We start from the raw sequence: 27,634 nt of genomic DNA on the forward strand, positions 1-27,634 counted from the left end.
CTTTTTGTTTCCTTCTGATTTATTTATTCTGCAATCCAATGTAAACTCAAGCAATAAGAAGAGGGAATTCATGTAATCTGAGTTTTATCACTTTCAACTTTTGCAACCCTAATGCTCTTTGATGACCAGATTTTGGGAAGGTAAGAGGTAGGTAGACAGATAGTTTAAGAGTTTAAAAGAAAACTGGAAATCCACCTTTCTGTTGCATCACACACATGCAAGACAAACATATCAGCAGCAAAGGAAGTTTCTGGTTTTCCACAAAGTTCTCAAGCACTCGAGCTAACAAACGATGCTGGCTCAATGTGTTTAGTCGTCCAGTTCAGTCACCAGGCTCAGAAACTCCCTCACAAGCCAAGTGGAGGAAATGGCACAAGCTTCTTGCCTTCAGGTACCAGCCCCTCCCCAGGCTCAGCCTGCGTGGTGCCTAGAACATACACAGGCATCCTGTATTAGGGCCAGAGCAGAGGCAACATGCCAAGATCTAGCTCTCTACCAAGCACCTTCTTGCAAGTTTTCCATGATGGATTTAGCTCAGTTTAGCTAAATGTGGTTTAAGTTAGACAGAAGACACATCCCTGACAAATTTCAAATCCCTGCCCTAAACATGGAGATGCTATAACCTACCAGAATGTTTTAACAGCAGCAAGCATATATTCTCCTATCCCTATTCCCAGAGAAGGTACACTTTTGGCTGAAAGAGCTCAGGATTTGCAAACAACTCACATGGCAATTATACTGGAAGACATTAAACACTGGCACGAAGAGGAAACTGCCAACTATCTTAAAATAAAAGTTTAAAGCAATCTTAGTAAGTGGTGTTTTGAGCCACGCAGCTGGTAAAATATTGCTGTCAGGTTAATTTTATGAATCATATCATGGCAGGACACAATATTCTTTGTTTTATCACTGCCAACTTTATTACATAAAGAGAAAAATGTTAATGTTCAAGAAACTCAAGGAAGTGACCACTTCTGGCATCCTAATGAAATTGCACATGTACCACAGAACAGTGCATTGTAACAAACATGTAATCTTATTTGTGTTAGAGAAACATTCTCACAGAAAGGCATATAAATAGCTGACCCTGAAGAGAACCAAGAGGTAAAGCACAATTAACTCTTATCACAGCCACAGAAATGCAAAAGCAAGTCTTAACTGGATGACTTAAGCAGGCCTACTTCCATCTTTACATACTATAATACATACCTCCATGCCAGACAGACAATGCACACTCTTATCCACACAGAAAAGAGAATACAATATTTTATGATGAAAACTTACTAGCAGGACTCTATAGGAGAGAACTGCCTTTCCAATATTTAGAAACCATCAGACTGTATCATGTACAAGCTACTTGCAAGTACAGGAAAACCTCAAGACAGTGCCATCCATTACAGAAATTTATTGTCTCAGGTCCTTACAGGATGAGAAGGGGTTGGGAATACCTAGCTGAAAGTAATACAACACAATTAAGATTTGATCTACATTTAGGAAAACATGCTGCATCATACTGCCATGTTGCACTTCCACCAGTTTTCCTACCAAAGTATTTGTTTCATTAAAAATATCTAAAAATACTTGGGGGGACACGACACCCAACAGAACAGCTGAAATATGGATCCAATACAATCACTTATCTGTTGACTCCAAAATGTTCAGAACTCCAAGCTGCCCACGGCAAAGAGCAGTAAAACAGTGGCATCTCCTGGTACAGAGGGTTTTGGTCCAAAACACTGGTTCTGCCAGTTCTGAAAGGCCAGTATATACTCTGACTAGCTTCTGTTTGCCTCTTAAAAGTAAACTTCTTTGTGCTAACTGGATTATATGCTCTCTCCCTTCTAGCCTACTTCTACACACCTTACTTCCCTTTCCCTGAAAACAGCTTAATCCTTCAAGATCTAATGAGTCACAAAGAAAAGTAAATGGGAACACCACAGAAGATTAAGATATCCACTAAAGGACTTTCAATACAGAACTAAATGAAAGAATATTCCTTTGTATCTTATGCAGCTATATTTCATTTTACAGACAACTGGATGATAGATCAAGATCAGAGGATGCCCACCACTGAATTGCTGAGGTTCTGAAGAGCCTAAGCTCCTGACTCAGCCAGAACTGCAGTGTAGCATGTGTTCTTCTTACACACCAACAGCCGCACCATACAAAACAGCCTCAGGATTTAGATCAGGGCTGCAACCACCTTCAATTCAACAACTACATCAAAATTCCCAAACTCCCAACTCCTCCTCAATACTATAGCAAATCATGCATTATGTTAACACTGGACTTTAAAAAAAGCTATTGCTGTCAGCTATGACTAACAAGAGACCCCAAAGTTTCCTATGATGCCTGAAAACAAACCCCACAATCTGGCATTATTCCAAAAAGTGTGAGATAATGTGAGCTGGCACACAGAATGCTGTTCAGAAGATCTGAAGTGTACTCTTCCACTCTTTTTACACCTCCAACTGAGCCACAGGATGTTTAAATCACCAATGGATTCAAGACTTCACCACTGTTCAGATGCAAAGAGAAACAACTAAAACAGAAGCTAGTTCTTAATATGCAGAAACACTGCTACATGTGGTAGCAAGGAATATTTAACAAGTATTGAGCTAATTTTTTTTGCATGAAACGATTTTATTAAACTACAAGAAATGCAAAGATGGTGATGCTATTCATATGGTGAAAAATGTTATAAAGAACATTACATTAACACTAGAAGACTTTGTGTTTTTCTGTTCTCTTTAAACACTAGGAAATTGAACATCGCATTGCTGAAATGGTTTAAATGCATAGGCCAGAAACAGATATTTCTACTTTAGTTCATAGAATTACAAAATCCCAACTGTGTAACACAAGTCTGATTTACCAGCAGGGAAATAGTTTGCTGGAAATTATTCCCCTATAAATCAGTTTTCATTTATATAAACTGTCTTAAAGTGCCAAATAAACATTAAAGTATACAGAACATGAATTATATTTACAAGTTCAGTGCACTTTAAATTCCTCAGTAAGAGGGTACTGAAACAGCAATAAAAAAGAAGCTTTAAATGATTTTACTTGTGATAACACAAGAGGTTTGACTTAAAAAAAGTAAACAAAAAAGGAAAAAGAAACTATCAGCACATTAACATTCTTATGATTGTTTCCTGAACATTTACCAAAACACTAGCAAAGTAACAGAATATTTTATTTTCCTTTACAACCAGTGCTTATTGGGTGAGAATCAATAACACTGAAACATAACAAAGAATTTCCTTGTTAACATTACACACAAACAAGAGAATTCAGCTGTAGAATCCATTTATATTGTGTCTGAACTGTGTGTACATCTCTGATGTTTTAAAATTAAAAACATGACCAGTTATAAATAATAAACAGTATTAAAATTTTCATTTAATATCTAAATAAATTAAGATTGCTGGATTTTCAAGACTGTGAGGTTATTTCAGGAAGAAAAGGATACAATCTAGACATACAGATTTATCACATGTGGTGCTCTGATTTAGATCTTTCATGCCTTACTGCAGTTCCTAGCCATGCACACACACAAAACAGCCACATCTGTGCAAGTCAAAGATTTGAAGAGTCATACTGAGGATATAAATAATTCAAAATAAATGAAAATTTCCTCCATGTACATTTTCATGGACAGAGATATTGGCCTGATTAAATTTATGGAATTGACTGGAGAGCAATGAACATGCCCACCAGCCAACTACCAGCTAGTCAACATGTCCACAGCCAACTACCCCCAGCTCAGTCATCTCAGACTTGATCCCCATGAAACTTATCTTCAGACATGTACGAATACTCAGTGACTGTCACAGACCCCTAAGAAAAAGGAACGTGACAAACATGAGGCAGGAAGAACTGCAGACAGAAACTAACCTGAAGGGCCTTAGATCATCCCCCATGAGGTGCTTCCGTACAATTTCACGTCTGTCTCCTATCAAAAACCTATTTAGACATGACTACTTAAATGGTAACTATCAAATATCATGGGAAGTGTGTTGCTCACTGAAATCTTTCAACTATTTTCAAAACATGCATTTGTTACTATGTAAGTGACTTTACACAACAACCAATACGGCTCTTGTTGCCCGCAGTGCTTAAAAATATGTTTAGAAAAGTTATCAAAATAAAATGGGATGATCCTGATAACTGATCAAATCAGACCTCATAATGGAGATATGTTTTCTTTAAAATCATATTTATGTAGTTGCTATGAGGAATAATTGTTGGCATCTATAAAAGCTGCATAATAAAAATAAATAACTTTCAGTCATTTACAACAAAATTAATATACATTTCACTTAAACAGGTAACAATACTTTAATGGATTAGTTGTTAGTCGCTGTACAGTCCTGAGCATGTTTTTGCAGGCATAATTTAGGCCATCATTCTTCCCCCACAAGTCCACATAACATATGCCAGCTGGAATAAAATTTTAATGCTTCTGAAAAGCGGTATCTTCATTTAGCTTTGGTGATTATTTGTGCAACTGTGTAAATCTTTCATTTGATTTTCACACACCAAATAGATTAAGGCAGGTACTATTGTTATTAGGATTCCTCCATCACCTTTTGACACTGATAAAGCAAACCATCTGGAAGAGCAGAACAAGGTGATCTGAACCACAATGCCAGCATCCCTGAGTGAGTACGACAATGCAGCAGACAGGGCACAGATGGAAGTAGCTGGCATGCCAGTATTCCCTCATTACCTTAAAACAACAGAGGCCACAGAAAAAAAATGAAGTAACAATTAACAAGTAACAATAGCTATAGCATAGTTAAAAAAAAAAAAGTATCTTTCTCTCAAACTCCATTTCTGCTGTTCTCTTCTACTCTTACCCCTACTCCTCTAACATGTCACCAAAAACCATGCCTCCTGCATGTAACCCCAGCTTCATTTGTCATATAGCTTCAAAGAAGCTATAACATGTCCAAAGAATGGCAATGAAGCTGGTGAAGGGTCTGGAGAACAAGTCTGATGAGGAGAGGTTGAAGGAATTGGGGTTGTTTAGCCTGGAGAAGAGGCTGAGGGGAGACCTTATCACTCTCTACAACTATCTGAAAGGAGGCTGTAGTGACATGGGTGTTCGTTTCTTCTCCCATGTAACCAGGGATAGGACAAGAGGAAATGGCCTCAAGCTGCGTCAGGGGAGGTTTAGGTTGGATATTAGGAAAAATTTCTTTACTGAAAGAGTGGTTGGGCATTGGACCAGGCTGCCCAGAGAGGTGGTGGAGTCACCATCCCTGGAGGTATTTAAAAGACGTGTAGATGCGGCACTTCAGGACAGGGTTTAGGAGGCATGGTGGTATTGGGATGATGGTTGAACTTGATGATCCTAGAGGTCTTTTCCAACCTTGATGGTTCTATGATTCATTACCATTTTTTTCTCCTGTCCAAAACTCGACAGTGCAACAGTTTGCTCCCTTATAAAATTTACTGTTTGCTGTATACTTGTACCTTTACATCCGTCTTCACATAGACCCCTGAGTAAGGCCAAATAAAGTCCATAGGACAATGGTCCCGTGCTTACTATGCTCCTAAACACTCCCTGCATTGAACTGTAAGATACCTGCTCCCATGAACTTACTTTCCTGGGACAAATTATAGGTTTAAGCAACCTTACAGCATACTTTCACTCACCTATAATATCAACTATATGGAGTTTCAGCTTCTGTTGCAATGTATTCAGAGCTGCTGAAAGGGAATCTTGAGAAGATGACATTTTTATATTCTGTTTCACGTCATTGGAAAGGGACAACCACAGATTCCCAAAGTCTTCTGTAGTCATTTCCATTGGCCTAAAAATAAGTTCACCACATATCTTAGCAAAATAAGATACATTATTCAGAATATACATGGCCTCCCAAAAAGTCATATCTGGAAGCAACTGAACAATAGAGCAAGCAATAAGCAAATACAGATTAGATTAAACAAACCCCTCCTCTTCCCAGCTTAACATTTTAAAAAGTTTCTATTTCTTGCTCTAGATTTCTAAGTTAAAAAAAAAAAAAATTATTCTGTGTAAATGGAAGACCAGAGTGAATGGCCTTGAGATTTTTACCCATTGAAAGAGACAAAATGAGTTTGATGAGAGGTAGGCTTCATTAAAGTAAACAAGTTGTATTTCACTATAAAATAGAAAAGTCTACTGGAAAAAGAACACTTGCTTTTTCTACTCCTAAAATAAATGCAGTGTTCAAGAGTTAATAGAATGAGATTTCTTCTTCCCCTGCAAAAGTTGTCAGCCTTTGCATGTAATGTATGGGTCTCTGTACCCAAATCACTTATTTCAGCTTGACATCTTTATATTATGCCACATTTAAAACAGCATGCCCTTCTGTTCACTCAGTTCTGTTAGCCTCCTCAAAAACACATTCTGCAGTTCAAGACTATTCTAACCTGCAGCTACTGTCAGTATTCTCAGTGGATGTATATTTCTTCCTGGAACTTTGCCCCTTTTTTGAAAGTCTATAAATCATCATTTACTATTTTTAACAGTCATGTCAACTATATTAAAATTAGCTGCTCAAGATGAAACCTTACATTTTCATAATCAATACCCAAAATCGTCCTGCCCTTGTCTAATACTTGTTTGAGCACACACATTTTTAAAAACTGCAGTTTATTTTATTTACCTGATGAAGTCCAACAATGATAAAGTTACTGAAAATTCAAGGTGAGTTTCCATCTCTGACTGGAAATTAAGGGAACCAGAAAGAACTCCCTGTGTACAGATTTTGTCCATCCACACACATTTCTGGCAGTGTTCCACACTTCGAGCTTCAATTACAGGAAACTGATAGGAGGGACTCTCCAAAATCTATATAATTTTTTTAAAAGGAACATAGAATGTAAGTCTTGCTGTCAAGTTGTCTAAGTGGCTAAGATACAGCTATAAAATTGTGTAAGTGCATTTTATTTCAGTTGATTTTTCTTGGACTATTTGGCAAGTGAACAGAGCTACCATTTCTCAGCTTTCATCAAGGATAAATCAATCATTAACTTCCACAAAAGTTCTACAAGAATTAAAACACTGGAGACATTGATCTCTTTCTGCCAAGTGGCTTTGTCCCCTACCCCCAAATGATTGCTCAGAGAGGCCAAAGAACTGATGACCAGGAACCTGAATTCAGTAATTCAGTCCCAAAATAAACCAATATACAAGAGCAAGCAACACTGCAATATACCCCAAGCTCTGTGCTAAAAGCAAGAAGTTGAGAAACCATCCCTAATGGCAGGGATAATTTCAAGATTACTCAGCAGTCTCTGGCCTCTCCAAACTAGAAACAGACAATCTATCTGTGGTAGTGGTCTGTGTGGAAACTTACGTGAATTACAAGGCAGAAAACCAGACATGAGATGCCTGCTTTCTATCAATGCCAAGACAGGTTTGATTCAAGCCAGAAATAGGAGGGAAGACTTCATAACCAATTAGTAGTTCCTTGATTAAGTCAATTCTAAAATAAATACTCTGCTTAATTCTCTTTATCCAGTTATCACTTGCTAAGTTTCTCCAAGGTTTCACAATTCTATGCTTCTTTCAGCAACACCCATGGATGTCATGCCAACAAGCAATTCCTAAATAGCTTTCGAGTTAAGTTTCAATCAAAACTATCACATGCTTTTACCAACCATAGTTAAGCCCCAGATATAGCTAATGTCAGAGAAGTAAACTGACCAACACTTCTCCAACATCAGCTGAATGCATGAGAACAAGAATTAAATATGACTGATGTCTTTGAGAAAAAAAAACCAAACTTGAACCAACCTTACACAAATTTTATGTGAAGGAAGAAACTGCACCACATCTGGTTGTCAGATAAATACAAATGAATGCACAAGCTCAAGAGTCACACCCAGACAAAAAAGTTACATGGTGATTTCTTTGGCAGCTCAAGTCATACCATTCAGACTATGGCTGGTTAGGTTTTAGTCTTAAACACAAGCTGAATTCAGAACTGAAAAGTCATACGTATTTGTTATATGGAGGCAAGCAGCAGTAAACGAAATCAAGGTGAATTATAGAAGTGAGATGCTAACTTTTATACCAAATGACACAAGCTTAGTATTGAGATTTCTTTCATTACTCTTTAGGATGTGTGCAATAGCCATACCATAGATTTTAAGGAAATGTTTTGGGAAAAAGGCATGGCTAATAGCCAATATTGCACACATAAATGCAAGCAAAAAGCGAGAAGTTCCAAGTGAATTTGAAATATAATGAAACAAAGTTTCTTACCTGAAAATGTTCCGCTTCTTCAAACACTAAGTTCACAGCACTAAGTGCAGAAATGGTTTTATTTGAAACAAAAACAGTGAGCAACAAAGAGTCATCTGTCCACACCTTACATAAATAGAGAGCTAAGGCATCATTCTGACAAAGTTCCACTACTTCAGAATGAGTGAGCTCTTTGAGCTCTTCTGGTAAGGAGGGGACCAGTGGCGTTTTACTGGCACTTTCACACTGAGCACTTGGAGGAGGCTGAAAAATTTCAATATTACTATCAGCAAACAAAGACGACTGTGACAGCCTACTATCTGACAGTCTTTGATCCAGCCCAGATTTTTTTAGGGCCTGAGGTGTTTCAAATGCTAAATTATCTTCTACAATATCTGAAGAACACAGGGAGGCCTTCCTTAATCTTGTGTGTAGATTTCCCTCACAGTCTTCCATGTTAATAGGTACTGTATCAAGTAAGGGACCAAAATCTGAAGCAGCAGCATTTTGGAAGTCTGATGCCTCCTCAATATTTTGAGTTTCATTTATCTTTGATTTTCTTTTGAACTTCTGAGTAGATGTGTCCGCTTTCCCCATCTGAAAAGGAAAAAGGGAAAAAAAATGGGTGGGGAAATTTCTAGCAACCAGCTGTGTTACTGTTAAGAGCATGAAACAGAGCGAGCAAGAACAAATAATGACAAAGAAATCAATTCAGACAACAAATACAAATAGGTTCCAAACATTTTAATGGATCCAGTAACGGGCTTTTGTTGTATTTCCTACAGGGTATTGGATTACCTTATAATGCAAGAATGACTCTAGGTTCTCTAAAACATAAACTAAAAGTTCCTATTAAAAAGCAAGCACAGGTAAACATTTTCTGGTTAAACCAGTGATAAATGCCAAGATTGGAGCTGGCTAATATGATAATGCCAGTCTTAAAAAGATCAAAGAATTCACCATTAGGTGATGTTCTGCGTATGACCATACATAAATAAAAAGTGGTCTTGACATAGAGCATCAAACTCTAGCCTTACTGCCAAATTAATCCCAACAGCTCTGCAAAGTTGGGTCAAGGAACAGTTGTTAGGGAAAACAGACTAGAATTTGAAGTGCAACATGTAAACAGAGGGAAGTTCTAGGTACTGAATCAGATCTGCTCCAGAGATTGCTTCATCAAGTAATAACCAACCCATTCCAGGCTCTTAAATTATCAGATTACAGAACTAATTTTCAATAGTTTTTCAATGTCTTGGGTTTTTTTGCCTTATTTTACCACAATACTAATTTGATCACCATTTGCATATACATATCTGTAATTGTAAATAACAATATATAAACTTTAAACTGATAAATCTGGAAAAAAAAACACCACTTACCAGACTGACACCAGCATTTGATCCTAGCCCAATAAACAAAGTTGAGGCTAACTGCTGCTTCTCTTTGTCTTCCTCAGAGAGGATGGCAACTTGTTCAGACCGCAATGCAGGAGGATCACCCACTTGTCCTGCTAATAAGCTGCCACAAGCAACAGTTTGTGGCTCATTTTCTTTCCCTACTTTGTTTTCTTTTTTTGGAAGATAACCTTCTTTTCCCCATAGCTTGCGTACTCCCTCAAGTTTCAGAGTATTTGTCCTAAGAAGAAAAACAAAGCAGGATCAACCATATGAACATAAAAACACCAACATTCTACTTTAAAAACTATTCACAACTCTGGTACATTGATATACACAGTGAGTAGTGGAATATAAATGAACACTTCTGCATCTGCATGAAGTTCTATATTACTAATATCACTCACTACTTTTAAAACACCCTGCAAATGCAAACTTGGACTAGGCTATATAGTCCTAAGTATAGACCTATGCTAAGTCAGCATTGGACACCTGCAGCCAGTAGTAGACTGTTTGCCAACTCCATCCAGAGTTTTGGATTACATTTATAATGTATTTGAACTATTTTTCAGAAGTGAATACAAGCAACATGGTATCTGTCTTTCTCCCCAGGAGAAAGATTCTGGGAATCTCTAAGTATATTTAAATAGTTCTATTGCTGATTCCTTAAAAAATAATTTAGGTTAATGTAAGAGTCTGAAAATTAGAAGAGACCTAGAAAGTATTTTTCTTACAAAAAGTGTTCTTGTTCTCAGACACCCTGAACTCTAGCAGAAGATAATTCAACAGACACAGGCTAAATGCTACAAGTCCTCTATCTAAAAGCCTCACTCAAATTTTCTTACACAAACTGCTTGAAGAATCTGAAAAAGCTTCCAAGGTTTCCTGCACACCAATTTACCAGACTATAAATGAAGTTATTAATTTGTATGAAACTTTGGATATGGAATCAATTTGTTGTGTTCTAAAACTTAAGGAGTATCTTACACTGCGAATCTTAGCCTCACTTATCTAAAAAAGTTTCCTTAAAAGGTACATTATTGTAAGCCCATAAAAAGTAAGTGTAGCCTGTAAGAAAAAGAAAGAAGTCAGAGAAAATACTTAAATCAGGTAACCGTCAGGTAATCCTGTCCCAATTTTACTGCATTAACTATCACTTGATTTATACTTTATGAAGAAAGCAGAAAAACAGTCTAACTGCATTAACTTTTCTTCTAGTTATGTCAAAGAAGATGCTATCCTGAATTTCTTCTTATATGATAGAGGTTTCCAAGTTCAACTGTATTATTTTTAGTTCCATGTAACAAAGAAGTAAAGACCCATGAAACTGGCAAGAACAGAAGCTTAAATGTACTTCATTTCAAACACAAATTAACTCACTCTTTATGCCCTGTCTCAGCACTATTACCAGACGTATCAGAACCAAAAGATAAAACAGTGGGGGACTGTCTGCCGGTGATGCCAGATGAGGACACACTTGAAGCAAATGACAATCCATAAGGTTCAAAATTCAGAGCTGCAAGACAGACAGAATCTTAATATTACAATGAGGCATAAGAACTAAGAAAGAAATCTATTTTTTGAAAATAGATATGATGTACTGCTGCACTTCTCAGGCTTCCCACTCAGGATCCTATCCTCATTAAAAATGGATGTTTCTGTTCTCAAGTAAATTTTTTTAGACACACAGAGGATTTATCCAAAACATGTATTCATTTGGTATTTTGTTTTAAATATCGAAATTAAACAGAAATAGTGACTTTATAGCATATCACTAAAACATCTGCTGATGCTTAGTATTTGTAGACCCAAGTACTGTATTGGATCTAAATAAGTGAGCTTTTCCATTTGTTCATCAGCCTAAATAACATTTTGAGTCCACAGCATTATGTCCATATATCACTGTTTGCTTTGCAAACATACTTGACACCTTGGGTGATAAATCATTTTCACTAAGACTTGCAAATCTGGATTCAGAACCAGACACCTTAGATATGCTTTATGAAGCAAAATGTAGTTTGAATAGCTTCTAAATATTGTTTTGGACTATAACATAAACATAAACTATAACATAAACATGTATGAAGCAGAGCACAGACTCTCCTTTGCAGCCCAGGAACTATCAATGGGTACAGTCCCTTTCCCTCATCTCCACCCCAGCCTTACACTTTCTTCTTCCCAGCAAAGTGAAGCAGCAGGGCAAATCTGTTGGGCATCGGGGATGACAGAAGTCTCCTGATAAAGGAGGAAGAGTCCTGTCCCATAAAGAAGCAAGAAGGAACAGAGATCCAAGGGGCGTTGTGATTAACAGAATCCACATAAACATATTCAAGTTCTACCAACCCATAAATTTAGTTATCTATAAACAAAGAATTTCAATAAACTCAGTGGACTCCCCTTCTAGAATATTTCTGAATATTCTACGTCACCTATACCTTAATTCCTAGAATTTATGAACCAGTGGAAGATGCTAATCAGCACTTGTGACTGAGAAAAAATAGCAGTTTGTAATCTGTTTCCTACAATAGCTTTCCTGCAAAATTGTAAGAACACTGTGAACACCAGAGTGCTAAATGGATGTTCTTCAGCAGCAAAGGCCACTAATTTTGTTCTCAACACCTCAGTATGAAGCACTACTACGAGCTCAGTCTGACATACGGTAGATTGTATCTCTCATTGGGCTTTACATACACCAAAAAACCCCCAGTATATTCAGTTTCAACATATCTGACCTTGTTCAATGTTTCTCCACCAAAATTTTGAATTTTCTAGCAGGCTTAAAGTAGAGGCTGTAGATGTAATACTCTCAATTTATCACTACTCAGAAAAGTGTTAAATTTTGCCAAGCTACACGTGCAAGCAAATGGACAATTTATTGTATGCATTAACCTGCAGAGTCAAAATCTTGTTTTAAAAAATATATAATTTCATATATTGATATATTATTTTAATTATAATGTTCTTTAACAGCTAATTATTTCTTGTTATAGAATACATGTTTGAATTTAGTATTAATATATAATTTATATAATAATGATAATTCATTACAGGTAATGTAATTTTTCTATTCAGACTAATTTTTCTAAATCTTCAAGAGTAAAGGAAAGCTGAGGAATGTTTTCCAAAAGCTTTCCAACCTCAAAGTGAATCATTAAGAGCCTAAAGGAAAAACTTATGTGACTGGCTATAATAAAGTGAATGATCACTTCCATGGCAAAAACGTTTAAAAAAAAGCACTATAGGTAAAGTTTTAGGGTATTTTTAAATAAACAAAAGCACACAGTGCTGTCTTATCTGTACCTACACTAAGAAATGTATGATTTGTGTTGTAAAATATGTTCACAATGGTTATTATTGAAAACTATAATTCCACAATCAAGACTACGTGCTCAGTATAGTAAAGTCAGGAATCCTTTGCTTTCAGTTTAATAATCCCCATAAACCAGCAAAGAAACACTCTCATCTGCAGAATGGCAACCTACGATAAATGAACCTTTACATATACCTGCTAGACAGATATGGAACTAAAATCTAAGATGAACTTTGCTAAGTCTACAGACAAGAGACGTATTAAGATAAAATTACTTTATAAAAACAATATTAACTGTATACTTAGATTGTTTGTTAATACTTATCAGGTAATTTACCAGCTATTTAATAAATGCAGTAAACAGTCACCTTTTTCCTGAGAAAGTTTCTCCTCTTGTCTCTGGTGATGAGGCTTATATGGTGCTGCACCACGACCAAGTCCCTCAGCCACAAACCCATCCAGAAAAGATAAGGAAGCATCTACCTACGCAGAATTAAGAAAAATGACAAAGCAATGAAAATATTTTCTATTCATGAGCCTGATGTTACCAGAATACTGTGTCTTATCAGCAAATCAGGATCTTCTGTCTCACATCTCCACATCTACCAGTAAAGCTGCTGTATTAACAGGAATTGTTAAGCAAGTATGATGAAACAGACTCTGACCTAGAGATTTGTAACTTAAATCCTCCACTACTGATTTTTGTCTATACAAGAAAAAAAAAAAGAAAAAAGCAGAGTGGAGTTTTCCAAAAATGGTTGATCCTACCATAACATGAAAATACTAAATTCAAACCCCCCCCGAAACCTCAGCAATATCAATAGTATTTTCCATCACTTATTATGGACATTTCAGTGTCAAGATGAGTAGTTTCTAAATATGAGGCAAATGTTTGAATTAAAAAACTGTACCATATCACTAAAGCAGGCCTAACTTGCCTTAAAAAAAAACTACAAAAAAATTAAATCAGCATATGAAATCATAATTTTCTTAAAAGCTACTCCAGCTTACTATCTAAACACCATGGTTCTTTATCTTTCACTATAGAATATTATGATTCATCACATATGCCCGAAAAAGTATGTTTCTGAAAACTGGCTTTAAGCAGGCTAAAGACTGGCACCAGTCAGAACCGTCAAATGTCATTAATTTTGAAAACACTTTGTACCAAACTATTCAACACCCCCACCCGCCCCAAACTACAAAGAGGTGCATGAAGGACATGCATTGGAGCTGTCTTACCACCATGTCATTGCAACTAGCATCAAATGGAAGAAATTTTTTCATCAGTACTTTGTTTTCACACAGATGCTTCAATTCAAAGACATATTGTCTCATGTAGGTTTCTAGAGAGTTGCTGAATTCTTGGATTAGTTTGTCAACTGTTTTCGAACAGGAGGTACGTGATGCTATCTTGGTGACTGCAGCCATTATCCATGCTTTAGTTTCAGAAGTAACGCAAGTCTTCTTCAGCAGGCTGTGTAGCTTTGTCAAAATAACCTCTGGATCAACATCTGTAATAAGGCTGGAATATTCCCCCAACACCTATTCACAAAGAACAGACAAAATTCGCATTTAGTCGCACAGAGCAGTGCTTTCAGTTTTGAAATTAGAATAAATAAAAACACAATAAAAACCACCTCACATTCAAGAAACTACTACTTAAACATGTTCTGAATTATTTACCTTTTTGTGTTTTAAATGTTGAAGGCTTGAAATGATCTTTGTTTACCTCAGACTCCAACTTTTAGCTTCTTAAAACTCAAACAGCTGTCTCAACAAGAAAGCTAAACATAGCAATTAGGCCCTTACAAAACATGATTTGTTCATACTGCAGCCTTTTCCTTGGGTGAAAGCTGAAGTTTACCCAGGTGCCAAACAATACTATCACAGCCCTTGGCCATCCACCTGCAAAGCTAAAGATGCCTTTCACAACCACATCCGGCCTACTACTGATGAAGGCAGACAGGCTCTCACCATGCAGTCGGATTCATGTGGCTGCTAAGCCATGCTAGCAGCCTTAAAGGGAGCAAGTCAGCTTTTCCACAAACTATGACCAGCTAAGCAGTACTCAGGCACCAAAAGAGGTCACTAAAAAGAGATTCCAGCATATTATTTTGACTCAAAGTAAAAACAGAATATCCATGACTAAAAATAAAACAGTTAAAATATTTATTAAAAACATCACCACCTTTGACAGTTTCCTCATATCTGCGTATTCAATTTTGACCATGTGTCTTCCTTACCCAACTCATAACTTGAAGGAGTTTCTGCGGATACAATGCATCTTCCTCTTCAAGTAATGCTAAATAAGACTGTACTGCATATATCCGTAGCTGATCATCACCTTTTCCATCATCAAATCCTAGACAGAAAACAATACATACTTTGCCTGAAACACAAATAACACCTCCCATCAAATATTTCAAAGTGTTTTAAGATGAAAAGCCAGATGATTAAGGAACCTGTCTAATTCTTCAGAGCATTCAGGGAGTTACCTTCAGCCAACAGTCTCAGAAAGTTGTTTGGGATATCAGGATGCACAACGTCACCTCCAACTGAAAACACAGCATTCATTGTTTGGATGAACCACTCATCATCAGGGGCATATGTGTCCAGATGTTAAGGAATGAAGTGCTAAGGCATAACTTTTTCTTTATTTTTTAAGTGCGTTTTGTAAGGAAACAAGTTTTCCATAAGTAAGCTACCCATCTTGCTCTCCCCAGTAAGTTGAGGGCTTGATGGTGAATCTAACTGAAAAGGAAATATTCCTGTGTCTTTTATAAAGAGTTTCCTGTAAAATTAATGAAGACTGGTGATCAGGTAGAGAAGTCTTAAATTACTGCCCAGTTGGAAAAGTCTGTGCATAAACTTTACAGTTATCCATTATGTGCAATTTGCTGACTTGCCAATCAATACATCTCAAGTAGTGCATGAATAAGTGCTGTTGATTTAGTGAAAAACAACAAACGTTTCAAAGTACTCCACAGAAAGAAACATTTTTTTAATATATTTAAAATTTGATCAGCCTTTGCTAACTTTGGAAGTTAGCTTCTGCCTTCCCTCAAATAAATCCTGAAATTGCACACTTACTGAATGGAAATTTTGAAGAGTACAGAAACATTAGTGTTATTGTCTTATTTTTGCATACTGCATGACAACACAGGTTTTTTTGTATGCTAGTCTGTGCCAAGCAGTGTACAAATAGGATGTTAAGGGAGCTCTCTGTTAGAAAGAGCTTACAACTCAAATTATCAGACAAGAAATCATACAGAAAATCAGGCAATGGCAAGTCTAACAGCCATGTCCACCATATGTCAAATGCCTAACCATCACTCTCATCTTTTTGGCATATTTAAACTTTTTATATATTTCTATGAAAATGTGTTATTCTTAAAATGCATACACCAATGATGAGTTCTCTAACAAAAAGATCATGCCTGCAATTACAGAACAGCACTCAATGTAGCACTGAGGCGTATCTCTCCACGCAGTGGTATAAGTCTTCAAAGTTTTGATTTAAAAATACGAAGTTTTAATTCTAAACTCCAAAGCCAAAATAAAGTATTTTGAGTGCCACTACTTTCTCTCAATGAAATACAAGAAACACTGATCATTTTTGTATGCATTTTCTTTTGAGCTTTTTTTTTTTGCATATGGAAGAGTAGAAAGCACAGCTCTAAGACTTCCTACCTCAAAAGACAAAAGATGCTTGGAAAGGTACAAATGCTACAACTGCCTGAGCTCCGACTCCAAAGCTTCAGAAAAATAAAAGGATATTTCTCAGCTAGTTCTGCTATTTTGCCAACTAAGTTGATGATAGCATATTCTTCCTTGCTTTCTTTTAAGTAGTCAAGCATCTTCTGAACTATGACAACTACATTCTGTCCGTTTGTAATTCTATAGAGAAGCTCTAAAGTCTGAAAGATAAAGCAAAAAATACATTTAATTGGCTCTGATGACTCAAAAAAGGAAACGGGAAAATAGAAACACTAGTGTGATGCCAAATCAAGCAACTGTATTTGACAAGTCTTAAATGAAATACACTGCTTATCTACACAGCTTGTCATGTTAATATTGTTCATAACTGCCCTCTCACAATAACTGAGACATAATATGCCTTTTACATTATTCGTTTTAGAAAACCAATCACCCATCTCTAAAAATTAACGTTTTATATTTAAAAATTCACTGACCTCCCTTTTAATAATGGGATCTGGATGGTCCAGACACTCAATTATTGTCATCTGGTGCTGAAGTGCCAGATTAGGATCCTGCTGGATAACATACGTCAGAGCCTTTAAACCTAGAATATAAGTGACATAATGATATAAGAGAATGTATACTACTATGATCAAATTAAAAGCATCTTAATGAAATCAGGTATCCTTACCTAAGTATTTCAAATTAATTTTGGGTGACAAAACAAATTTTCCAATGCACTTGGCAGCCTTTTCAAGTAGTTCAGATTTGGGATGAATTGTATAAATTGTTTGGACACATTCAAACAAGATGGCTGTGGGGGGGGAAAAAAGGACACGTAATTAAGGTGCATTATATACTTCCATAATGCAAAAAATTTTTAATAAGCAAACAAGCCCATTTACAGTATCAAGGAATTTCAGCGTTGTCCCACCCCCACTGAATCTAACTGCAGACTACCTACTGATACAAGTAAAAACAGGATGAAACACCACATCCTTTAGTACATACATATTTTTTCATTAGCCTCTGCCATTGTGTATACAACTTTCTGTCCTTAAAGTTCTTCCAACCTTCAAGTATCCTATAGTTGCTCAAGGGACGGGACTGGGACAGTTTTTAGAAAGCCAATGGGCAACTATGAACCATTTCAGACAACATATTTTTCAGTAATTCATATGATTTCTTAGCTACTACTGACAGCCAAAATCATCCCAAGAATATCCTTATTAAAAAAAAACCCTTCGCATAGTTGTTTGAGGAAAAGCTAGAAGTAAACTGCACAGCACACACACAAAAAAAATTAATCCTTTGTGGCAGCAATTTGGGCAAAGATTCAGACCAAGTTACTCTCTCCAAGTTATCTGGTGTTTAAAATCATGATGTAATTTTCAGTTGTTCTCGCAATTCAGTCTCTCAGCTGTCCAACAGACGACCACTTACTCTCCCTAGGCATTACAAAACTAGATCTGAGAAAGACTAGCATATTAACAACTCAATTGCCTATAAGAAGCAAGAAACATGCAATAACCAAGGACTTTGCATAAGAAAGAGTACTCACTCCATTATATTTTTCTTTTGTCTGGGATCAGCAACTGAAGTTTTATAAAAAGCTTATTATATGTTAACAAAATCTATACTAAAATAATGGGGGGTTAGTTTATTTTATTAGTGAAACAGCTTTTAAAGTAGTGTTCTAGAACATCATATCTGGATCTTTGGGGAGGGGAAGGCAAAGAAAAATCCAAATACATTGCTCAGCTTTTTATTAGAAAAACTTAACAGTGCAATTACTCCTTTTGCGTTGTTCGGTAACAAATACCAATGTCTCTGCTAAGATAATGAAATTAACAGTCTTCTACCATGTTCTAGAAATTTTAAATTGAGATATATGTGTGCCAAAAACATCTTTTCGCATGCACCACTACCACTGAACTCTCAAGATGTAATTTTTATTAACTGTGGCTAGAGGGAAAGCCCTACACAGCTGTAAAGAACTGCTGTCACTCTTGCAAACTTTTTATTGCCCTTCTCAGGGCAGCAAAAAGATCTAAGCACTTCTAATAAATGGGGCTGTATCACTACGATTTTTCTTCTCTTATTTCATCTTAAGCAACGTTCAAGAAAAGCTTTCATGAAGCAGCTGACTTTCTGTATTTAAGGCCAAGGACAATGCAAATATAGGATAGAGGCTTTTCAGTCAAAATTAATTCCCAGTAAATAAAAATGTTTTACTTCAATGACAAAAAACTGTGCTGTACTGCAATGTATCACTTGTTCTACAAGTTACTAGTTGGACACTTCGGAATACAGTTACTATATATTAAGAATAAAAAATCTAATTATAAGAGTACTGCATAGGTATTTTAGCATGACCAACTACTCACATTTTCAATCTTTCTGAAGACTGATAATTACATAAAATAACCTCACTCACCATATGTAATATTATGATTTATCTCTGCTCTTCTTAAAGATTCATCTAGAACATCATACATTAATTCGCTTGTCCTGTTTAACAAGAAAAAACATCTAAAATTATTTGCAGCACTAACAAGCATGTAGTTTGCCAAACAGCTCAAAGAGTAGCATTGAAATCTGTAACAACTTATTTGTATCTACAGACTTGCTTTAACATGGAAGAGCTCTACAACATGTTTCTAAATGGCATCTAACGAGATGTTTCCAGCTTTTATGACGTCACAAGAATAAACACACTTCCCTCGCTGCTTGTATAAAAACAAAACAAAGAGGAAAAGGATCACAGACAACTAGGTCCACACAAAATAATAATTTTTATGTAGCATAAGTTAAGTACTTTTTAAGGTATCTTTAGTATGGATTTTCACAGAGTTTGGTAACCTTGTAACAGAAGTCCCAGCAAAAATATATTTTAAGCGTATTCCACAATAATCAATAGTTTAGCCAATCCAGAAGCTAAGAAACTAATTTTGCAGTTTAAAAAGTATCTGCTTACTATATTGGTTAATAACAAACGTATAAGAAGTTCAACACTGAAACCCTCCTATAAAAAAAAAGACAACAAAACAAACGAAAAACCACTCAACAAAACAACCAGAAAGCTGTCTATAAGGTACAGGTCATGACTGTATTCTTTGTACCTTCAAAATCTTAATTACAGAGAAGGATCTGGTTACCTTGGATCATTTTTTCCTAACAGCCCCAATATTCTTAAAAGCTGAATTTGTAACCATGGTGCTGGAACACTGTGATAATTGAAGTCAATAGGGAGCTTTCCTCCCACTACCTGCTTTAGGATGGTTACAAAACTCCCAGTCAAGTCTTTGTATCCAGATGAGTTTTCCTACATAATAAAAAAGAAATACAGTTCAAAGATTTTGACACAGCACCACAAAAGTAAAAACAATCAACATAATCCACAAATTCAGTAAGATCAAAGTACCTACACTGAGGGTTTCATTTCTTTAAATCAAACTTCTACTTTTATCCCCCAACACTTGTAAACTCTTCACTTTAATCCTATGCTATTTTCTCACACATTTGCAAAGCAAGTGAATGTAACTTGAAGGTAACAGTAAAAAAAACCACAAAAAATACAAGCAAATTTCAGCAAACCCTTTAACACACCGTAGAAGTTAGATGCTCTAGCTAAGGACACTAATAATGCTAAGCATTCAAATTGCGCAAGAACTGGATCTGTCAAGCTACCTGGAGAACTAGCACAAACATAACACAGATATCCATGATCACATAAATTAATTTTTAACTATTACAAGTAAGTTTTTTCTGCAAAACTTCTGTACAGTACACTGTATTTAAAATTTTAAAAAAATATATCTATGAAAAGCTCCTAAGTTAATTCGTGCTTCCAATTCTTTGCCTACCTTAATCATTTGAAGGTAAATATGCAAAGAAGCAGCCATGACTCCAGCATCCCTGTCACATAAGGCTTTCCGGAACTTATCATGAATATGCTGAACTTGGTTAGGAGCAATGAGATAGAATTTATATAAAGCTTGAACAGCTTTTCTTCGGATAATTTCCCTGAAGTGAAATGAGATTTACACAAAACAAAATTAAGTTGCTTGTGTATGTTAAGTACTTAACAAAACAACTTGCACTTGCTATTTCTACAGCAATCTAAAATTATGTGGCCAGCCATCAGAGCGTCATGATTTCGAGAGAGATGAGAACCCATGTTTTACATATTTGGTAACAAGGGACTTTGCAAATACCAACTAAGCGAGGAATTGACAAAGCAAACTTAAAAGCATATAGTAGGGCTTGATGTCAGATTGTTTATTTGGTGCCCGTTCTTTTGAATTGTCAATGAAGTTACTGAGTCCGACCATTCTGCAGTTCCCTTTCTAATCAACACAACACTTAATGTCATCCTCTGTGTACGGGATATTAAAAATTAAGAATCAAACAATTCAGGGGTATTGATATCTGCAGATACACTTTCACCAAAGTTTCTATAAAAAGCTTTATTAAAAAAATGTAACAGTGAAGTACTTCAGGGATCCCAACCTGTTTCTCCACTTTCTCTACAAACACTTCTTCATCCACATGTTTGTTAAAAGGACTACAGAAGACAAATTCAATTACATTTACCTATCAAACCTGGTTATGAAAAAAATTAATACCTATCCAGCACTCAGTCAAAACTGCAAATAAGTCAAAAATCCAAGAGAAAAACTAGGAGAGGAACAATTTCTGAAGGTAATAATTGAAAAGACCAACTCAGAGAAAAAACATCTTTACTAAAACTACCTATAAAATTAAGTCTTTCAACAGTACAAGGTCACTTGAAATTCTGTAAATGAATACATACTTAGAATGCTGAAGCTTGTCTTCTATTAGGGGAAGAACAGCTGGAATCATCTCCCGTGGAAAGATCTGGCTGACAATGGTTAATGCCATGCACACCTCTACTAGATTAGTGCTCTGTAAGTCCTGTTAAAATCATTGAAATAAGAAAGTAATTTTTCATTTAGACTTTTAAATCCTGCACAGACATACCCCAAATCTTTCACATGCAGGCTGGATCTAGCCCACCTACAGCAAGCATCCTGCTACCAGACGTCCTGTTGTCTGCTCATGTTTGAGAAGTGTCAGATCTCACTGACCTAATCAAGCTCTTTTCTTCTCTTATACAGGGAGAGGAGCATGCAGCTCCTCACATTTGTGTTACAGAACTAGGTTCATATCTTAAAGGTATGCAAGATTAACGCATAGAGCTACGCTCAATGTTTGTTTACTGAAATAGTTTGATGACTGCAAAACTATGCTGAGTCCCCAGCTGGCTCAGCGGGATGAGTCACTTCGCACCGAACTCAATAGTATTCTCTCTAGTGCCTTTGATACAGCTCAAAGGAAAAAAAAACACGCTCAATAATCCTGCCAATTACATACTTGCACACTAAAAGAAGACATTACCTACTCCCTAAGAAGAGATGTAAATTATACATAACATTCTATAAAGAAAGAATAAACATTCACAATCCCAAATACAATTAAAGATAGTAGACATAGCTCACTATAACTATAAACCAAAAAAACAATGGATGAATTCATGAAATACAAGACTAGAATTACTTTTCAAAACAAATGAAAAGTGTAAGATTTCCAGCTGGCATCATCATTTGCTCTGGCCATTTGCACCAGATAGGTTTTTCTGCTTATTTTCATTTAGTTCTCTTTGGACTCTTATTTTTCCCACTTCTTTATATATCCTGACTAGTTTCAAGTCAGATTTTTAAAGACTGTCGAACAGTTTTCAATAACAACAGCAAAATGAGCATCACTTTCAGTCTACAATTTATGTGACTTCAGCCTGTATTATAAAAGTAATCATTACACAGAAAAAGTTGTTGTAAGCCAGAATTGCTCCATGCAAGAGGCAGTGATACAGATGATGACATCTATGAAATATTATCAGGTAACAGATTTTCAGCATCACTCCAAAGCATACTTCCATTTTCTACCAAAACAACACAAAGAAGCCAACAGATATTTGTTGTCAGCTAAAAGCAGAGGTTTACATTAAAATATGCATGCATGACTACACTCCTGCAGTTGAGAACATATAAAATTGGTACATTTTATAAAGGAAATTTTACGGTATACCTCCTTTCAAAGAATTTAACATTACAGCTTCAACAGCAGGAATGCCAAGATTAAATTAAAAAGCCAACAAAAGGCATTTCAAATTTTCATTGCTAACCAAAGAAACAGCAACTGTAAGAGATCAAGATGGAACTAATGAGCTTAGATGTTGTGTGACACAAAACAGGAAGAATTTGTCCAAGTTTAGTTTACCTCCAGACCTCCAAAAACACTGTACCTTCACAACTGTGTTCACAAGTAGAAGTAGCAGTTCATGATTTTCATGGAGAAATAAAGAAACTGCCAAGTAACCTATAAAAGAAAGTAGCCTCCATCACTACTTTCAACCAATAAGCAACTTCAGGATAGAAAATTTAAGACTATAATACAAGCAGAGTTAATTCAAACAATCAAAAAAAGACAACAAAAATACCTCACTGTATGACAGTTGCTTGTTTTAAACATCAAGACTTTCTTTTATTTCCACGCAAACCACTTATATTTAAGTTGCAGTAAGGCTTAACAAATAACAGCTAAGAATTCATAGGGTGTGAGAAATCAGAGACATTACAACACTGTCATAGCTAAACAGCAGCCAAGAAAACCATGAGAAATCTCCTCCTGGAAAACAAATATTGTCCCTGCACAGAAAAGTACATATTCTTTCTAGACCATACAACAAATGCACTTCCTTGTTTCTCTTTTCTCAAAAAATAAAGTTCCATTTCAAATAAATTTTATATTCAACTTGGAAAACAGAAGTAAATTCACCATCCTATGCTGAAAACTCCCTTGCTATCTCTTGACTAGAAGGAAACAATTCCAGAACCCCAGAAAAGAAACCTGCCAGAAACCTTTTTCTTCAAGATCCCTCTTCCTTTTAATCTAAGGGACTTAAAGTGAGTGTGTGGGGAAAGTGTGCCACAACTCATGACAATATTTTTATCACAGATGAATCTTAAAAAAAGGTCTTGGTTCATACAGGGCTTAGGGATCAAAACAAGCAACTCAAATAACTGTATTGTCTGTGCTGTCAGATTGATTTATCCGCTTGTGAAACTATGCACTTGATTAGCTTAGCACATCTGCAAATATGTAGTTTGCTCTCATTCACTGAGACTCACACTGGGTAAAAGAGGAACCCATCTTGGTTGAATCAACTGACAACACTTCCTTAATACAGACTTTGGTATATTGCACCAAGAACAAACAAGGTTGTCCTTGTATATCACATATAACTGTAGAACAACAACCAGGAAACCCCAAACCCACATACACATTCTCGACAACATCCTTTTACCAGATCAAAGCTTAAGGGTGCTTTGTGTCCAGAGGACTTAAAACCACCTACATTTAAAAAACAAAACCCAAAAAACCCCACTGCTTCACCAAAGCCTTCTCAAAAAGAACCCTAGTATGGAAAGGTCTCAAACTGATTAATGACAAGACACATTGGTTCTTGACACTTACAGAGGTCACAAAGTTTTCTTCAAAACAGCTTACCACCTGCCCTCCCAGGTTTGGTGAAGATAGAATTTCTTAATCCCTACCACAGCATCTGCACACTGGCTTTCATTACTCAGGGATAAAGCAACTTTAAATCATCACTTGTAATGCATTCTCTCTGAAACTCCAATACTTGAATGGACGATCCAGAAGAAATTCAAACACAGGATATCAAACAAGCATATCCCGCAAGACACTGCCTTCCTTCTGTGTATGCAGACATAGTATTGCTTGGAGTTAAACCATTTTCTCTGCAAACAAGAAAAAATGTCTTCACTAGCTGAATCAGCAACTGCAAGGAAGTTCTCCAGACGAAACAGGCTGACTGCTACTTCAAATCAAATCTACTGGAAACAAGATAATAGCCACACTGGCAGACCAGGAAAGCACAATGGCATGAAATTTCAAAGAAATCTGAACTAGCCTTACAGATTTCTTCAGGAACTTCTGCACCTGTGCTATAAGGACGTCCCTATTTGCCTCATTTCCTACAACTGTTTCTAAACCAAAATATATACTACATGCACAAAACCAGAAAAAATTTTTGGGCCACTTTGCTAACAGCAATAAGCCCTTTATAAAAATTCTAAACAACTATCTTTAAGCTAAATATCGGGAAGCCAATACTATGCTTGCAGAAATTGTCTGACATTAACATCTTTGTCTACTCTTGTAGTACCTAGAGTACTTGAAAAAAAAAAAAACAAATCTTGTCAAAAACTCATTCTCAGCTTGATGTGTCTTTTAAAAAAATTTCTCCTAAATTACTTGTTTATTGGTGCAGCAATACAAAACAATGAAAGAACAACTGATGATTTAAAATAAATTAATTTCCCCTGCCTTCTGTTCTACAGTTAGACACAGAGCAGCTCACAAACTACGGATTTAGTTCTTTTCAAAGAGGGGTGAGAGACTATGAAACAAGACCAAGAAAACAGAAGAACATTCGAAGCTGTATTTTTACATTAATTATAAACCCTAAGAAACTTGAAAAACACAGTTTGAGCATATTAGGGTTATAGTTCCATGCACATACCAACTCTTTTCTCCAAAAGATTTCCTTGCTGTGCAAGCTTGATTGCATGGATATATCCAAAGGAAGACTCGTACCCCAGCATTTCACAATAAATGAGTCTCACCATACACTCTTTCATCAGTCTCTGAAATACCAAAAATATATTGAGAATTTTAAGTCAGCCATGTTTTATACTCTTCTTCACTGCTCTAATGAAGTAGAGGACATTACCTGATAGAAACATATGTGCATTCACACCTGTTTTTTCAAATCAGGGTACTCCTACGTATTCCTGTTATGAACCTCTTCTGGGAACCAGTATCAATTTTTTTACCATAAAAGCAGAACTCAGCATACATTGTCCCTAAAGATGCTATCTTATTTTGATTACCATGCATGTGATCAACACTAGATTAATTATGACAAACAAAAAATATGAATTATCTGAAGTATTAGATGATCACAGTGCTAATACAGATGATTTTTACCAACCACTACACTACCTGGGATGGGTTTTCACGATGCGTGAGGTAAAACTTTATTTTTCCCCTTCAAAAATTCTCACTCATGGGACCAAGATATGTATTAACTAATTCAAACCAGAATACATCAACTCCTGCAACAAAGCACAGCTTCTTATATAGCACAAATTAATTGTAAGAACAATGTCAGCCTGCAAAGAATGTTATTAGATGGAAGCAGCTCATTACCAATCTTTTTTGTCTGCATTATTTCAGAAACTACAGAATGACAGACTCTGGGCGCCATACTGTTACAGTTTATTCACATAAAACAGAGTCAGTGTCCTCACTATTTTAACCATGCTGCAAAACCACAGACATTGGTACCTTTTAATGCTGATGATTAAATAGCTATAACGCAGATAACCCATACACTCCACCTGGCAAACAGAGTGAGAACACTTTTTTTCTTCAGCTTTGGCCTGCTGCTCCCACTAACAGAACTTACGAGTGTTGTGGTGGGGGCAGAAACTGTTGCTTTCAAACTGGTTAATTCCTGCTGGATTAGTTTTTCTTCTTCCTAGAAAAGATTACACTTTTAATTTTAATCTCGCGTAAACTTTGGAGGCAAAACAGGAAACAGAAGTCAAAGAAGCCAGTATTCCACCGTCTTCTCGAAGCCAGCGTAGACCTCATTTACGGTAGCAACACGGGACAGCCCGCGTCCATCACCGAGAGCAGCACCGTGCGGCCATGTTCTCCCACACCACGCCCCCACGGAGCAGCACAACGCGCCCACCCGTTAACATGCGCTGCAGTGACGCTTTCGGCGGGGCCCGCAGCTCGACAGGGCACAGCCCCGACCGGAGCTGCGGGGCCACCGCGCACGGGGCCCCCGCCACCGCACCGGCACCTCAGGGAGGCCGGGAAGGGAGAAGAGTAGGGCCGGGCCCCTGCCGGCTCCGACGCGGCGGGAAGAGCAGGAGGCCCGCCCCGGCCCGGCTCGCCCCGGTGCGACGCCCGTACATGCTTGGAGGTGAGCGCCGTGATGCTCCGGATAAGGCTCCCGAGCCGGGAGGTGGCCGAAGCCCTGGCAGGGCCGCCGGCGCCCCCCGGCCCGGCGCCCGGCTCGTGCTGCCCCAGCAGCCCGGGCAGCACACTCAGCGTCCGCTCCACCACGTCGCTCATGGCGGCTCGTGCCGCAGCCCACTCCCCACCACCGCCCGGAAGGGAACGGAGGGGGAGGGCCCGGCCGCGCCGCCGGTCTCGCCCCGCACTTCCGGGACCGCCCCCGGCTGCGGGCGCGCCCGCCGGGCGGCAGGGGGCGCTGTATGGCCCGCTGGGGGCGGGGCAGGGAGCCCGGGGCCGCTCCCCGTGAGGTGGAACCGGTGGCGGCTGGGCCGGGAGGGGGAGCTGGAACACAGCGGTCGGAGCGGGTCAGCCCCGCGGGAGCGGCAGTCCCCCCCGCCTCCGGTGCTGCTGCTGGCGGTCACGGGTCCCGCCGGGATAAGGGGAGCTGCCCTCTGAGGGAGCCCTCTCCGGGTGAAGGCAGGGGGAGCAGGAGCGGCCTCGCCGCCCGCCCGCCCGCCGGGGCTCCGGCTTTGTCAGCATCACAAAACAAAGACATTTGAAGGTGGGTGTCGAAAGAGGGCAGTGGGACCATTTGTGGGAAATGTTATTCTTAAAGTGTGAGCAGGAGCATCTAGAGAGCGGTCCTGGCCGAATGGCTCCCGGGGGAGCTGTTCGTGAGGTGATTCCCGCTCCCTGGCAGCGGGGGCTGGCGCCTTGGGAGGGTTTTCTCGGGAAGGTAGCTCCTGGGAACTACTTCTGCATTCATTGCTCTTCAAATGAAACAAAGGGCTTCTTACCCTTGAAAAGTAAGGTTTGAATTTATAAGGTTAAAGATTACTTTTT

The 27,634-nt window shown here is 37.6% G+C and overlaps 2 protein-coding genes across 4 annotated transcripts in view; one reads left to right on the plus strand and one right to left on the minus strand.

Annotated features, from left to right (window-relative positions):
• Positions 1 to 4,322: 4,322 nt before the first annotated feature.
• Positions 4,323 to 26,989, minus strand: AP4E1 (adaptor related protein complex 4 subunit epsilon 1). 3 transcript variants are annotated; one of them, XM_064456398.1, is made up of 21 exons: positions 26,747 to 26,989; positions 26,229 to 26,300; positions 25,281 to 25,404; positions 22,977 to 23,050; positions 21,465 to 21,586; positions 20,515 to 20,674; positions 19,807 to 19,973; positions 19,086 to 19,159; positions 17,340 to 17,462; positions 17,143 to 17,252; positions 16,723 to 16,866; positions 15,445 to 15,553; positions 15,193 to 15,338; positions 14,189 to 14,491; positions 13,315 to 13,429; positions 11,017 to 11,152; positions 9,622 to 9,877; positions 8,264 to 8,839; positions 6,660 to 6,844; positions 5,665 to 5,822; positions 4,323 to 4,732 (listed from the first exon to the last, which is right to left on the minus strand). In XM_064456398.1, exons 1-21 carry the CDS (start codon positions 26,906 to 26,908, stop codon positions 4,572 to 4,574), a joined length of 3,477 nt encoding a protein of 1,158 aa, XP_064312468.1. In that variant the 5' UTR covers positions 26,909 to 26,989; the 3' UTR covers positions 4,323 to 4,571. The 3 variants fall into 3 exon arrangements, with proteins under 3 accessions (XP_064312468.1, XP_064312469.1, XP_064312470.1); XM_064456399.1 differs by having other exon boundaries at positions 15,193 to 15,311; positions 26,747 to 26,987; XM_064456400.1 differs by lacking the exons at positions 26,229 to 26,300; positions 26,747 to 26,989 and having other exon boundaries at positions 22,952 to 23,050; positions 25,281 to 25,356.
• SCG3 (secretogranin III) overlaps positions 26,491 to 27,634 on the plus strand; it is a 31,180-nt gene continuing 30,036 nt past the window's right edge. The window contains exon 1 of the mRNA XM_064456402.1: positions 26,491 to 26,756. Coding sequence (XP_064312472.1) covers positions 26,528 to 26,756 — 229 coding nt within the window. The 5' untranslated portion in view covers positions 26,491 to 26,527. The remainder of the gene's footprint in view (positions 26,757 to 27,634) is intronic.

The sequence above is a fragment of the Phalacrocorax carbo genome, chromosome 7 (assembly GCF_963921805.1).
Source record: "Phalacrocorax carbo chromosome 7, bPhaCar2.1, whole genome shotgun sequence".
Classification (NCBI taxonomy): Eukaryota; Metazoa; Chordata; class Aves; order Suliformes; family Phalacrocoracidae; genus Phalacrocorax; species Phalacrocorax carbo.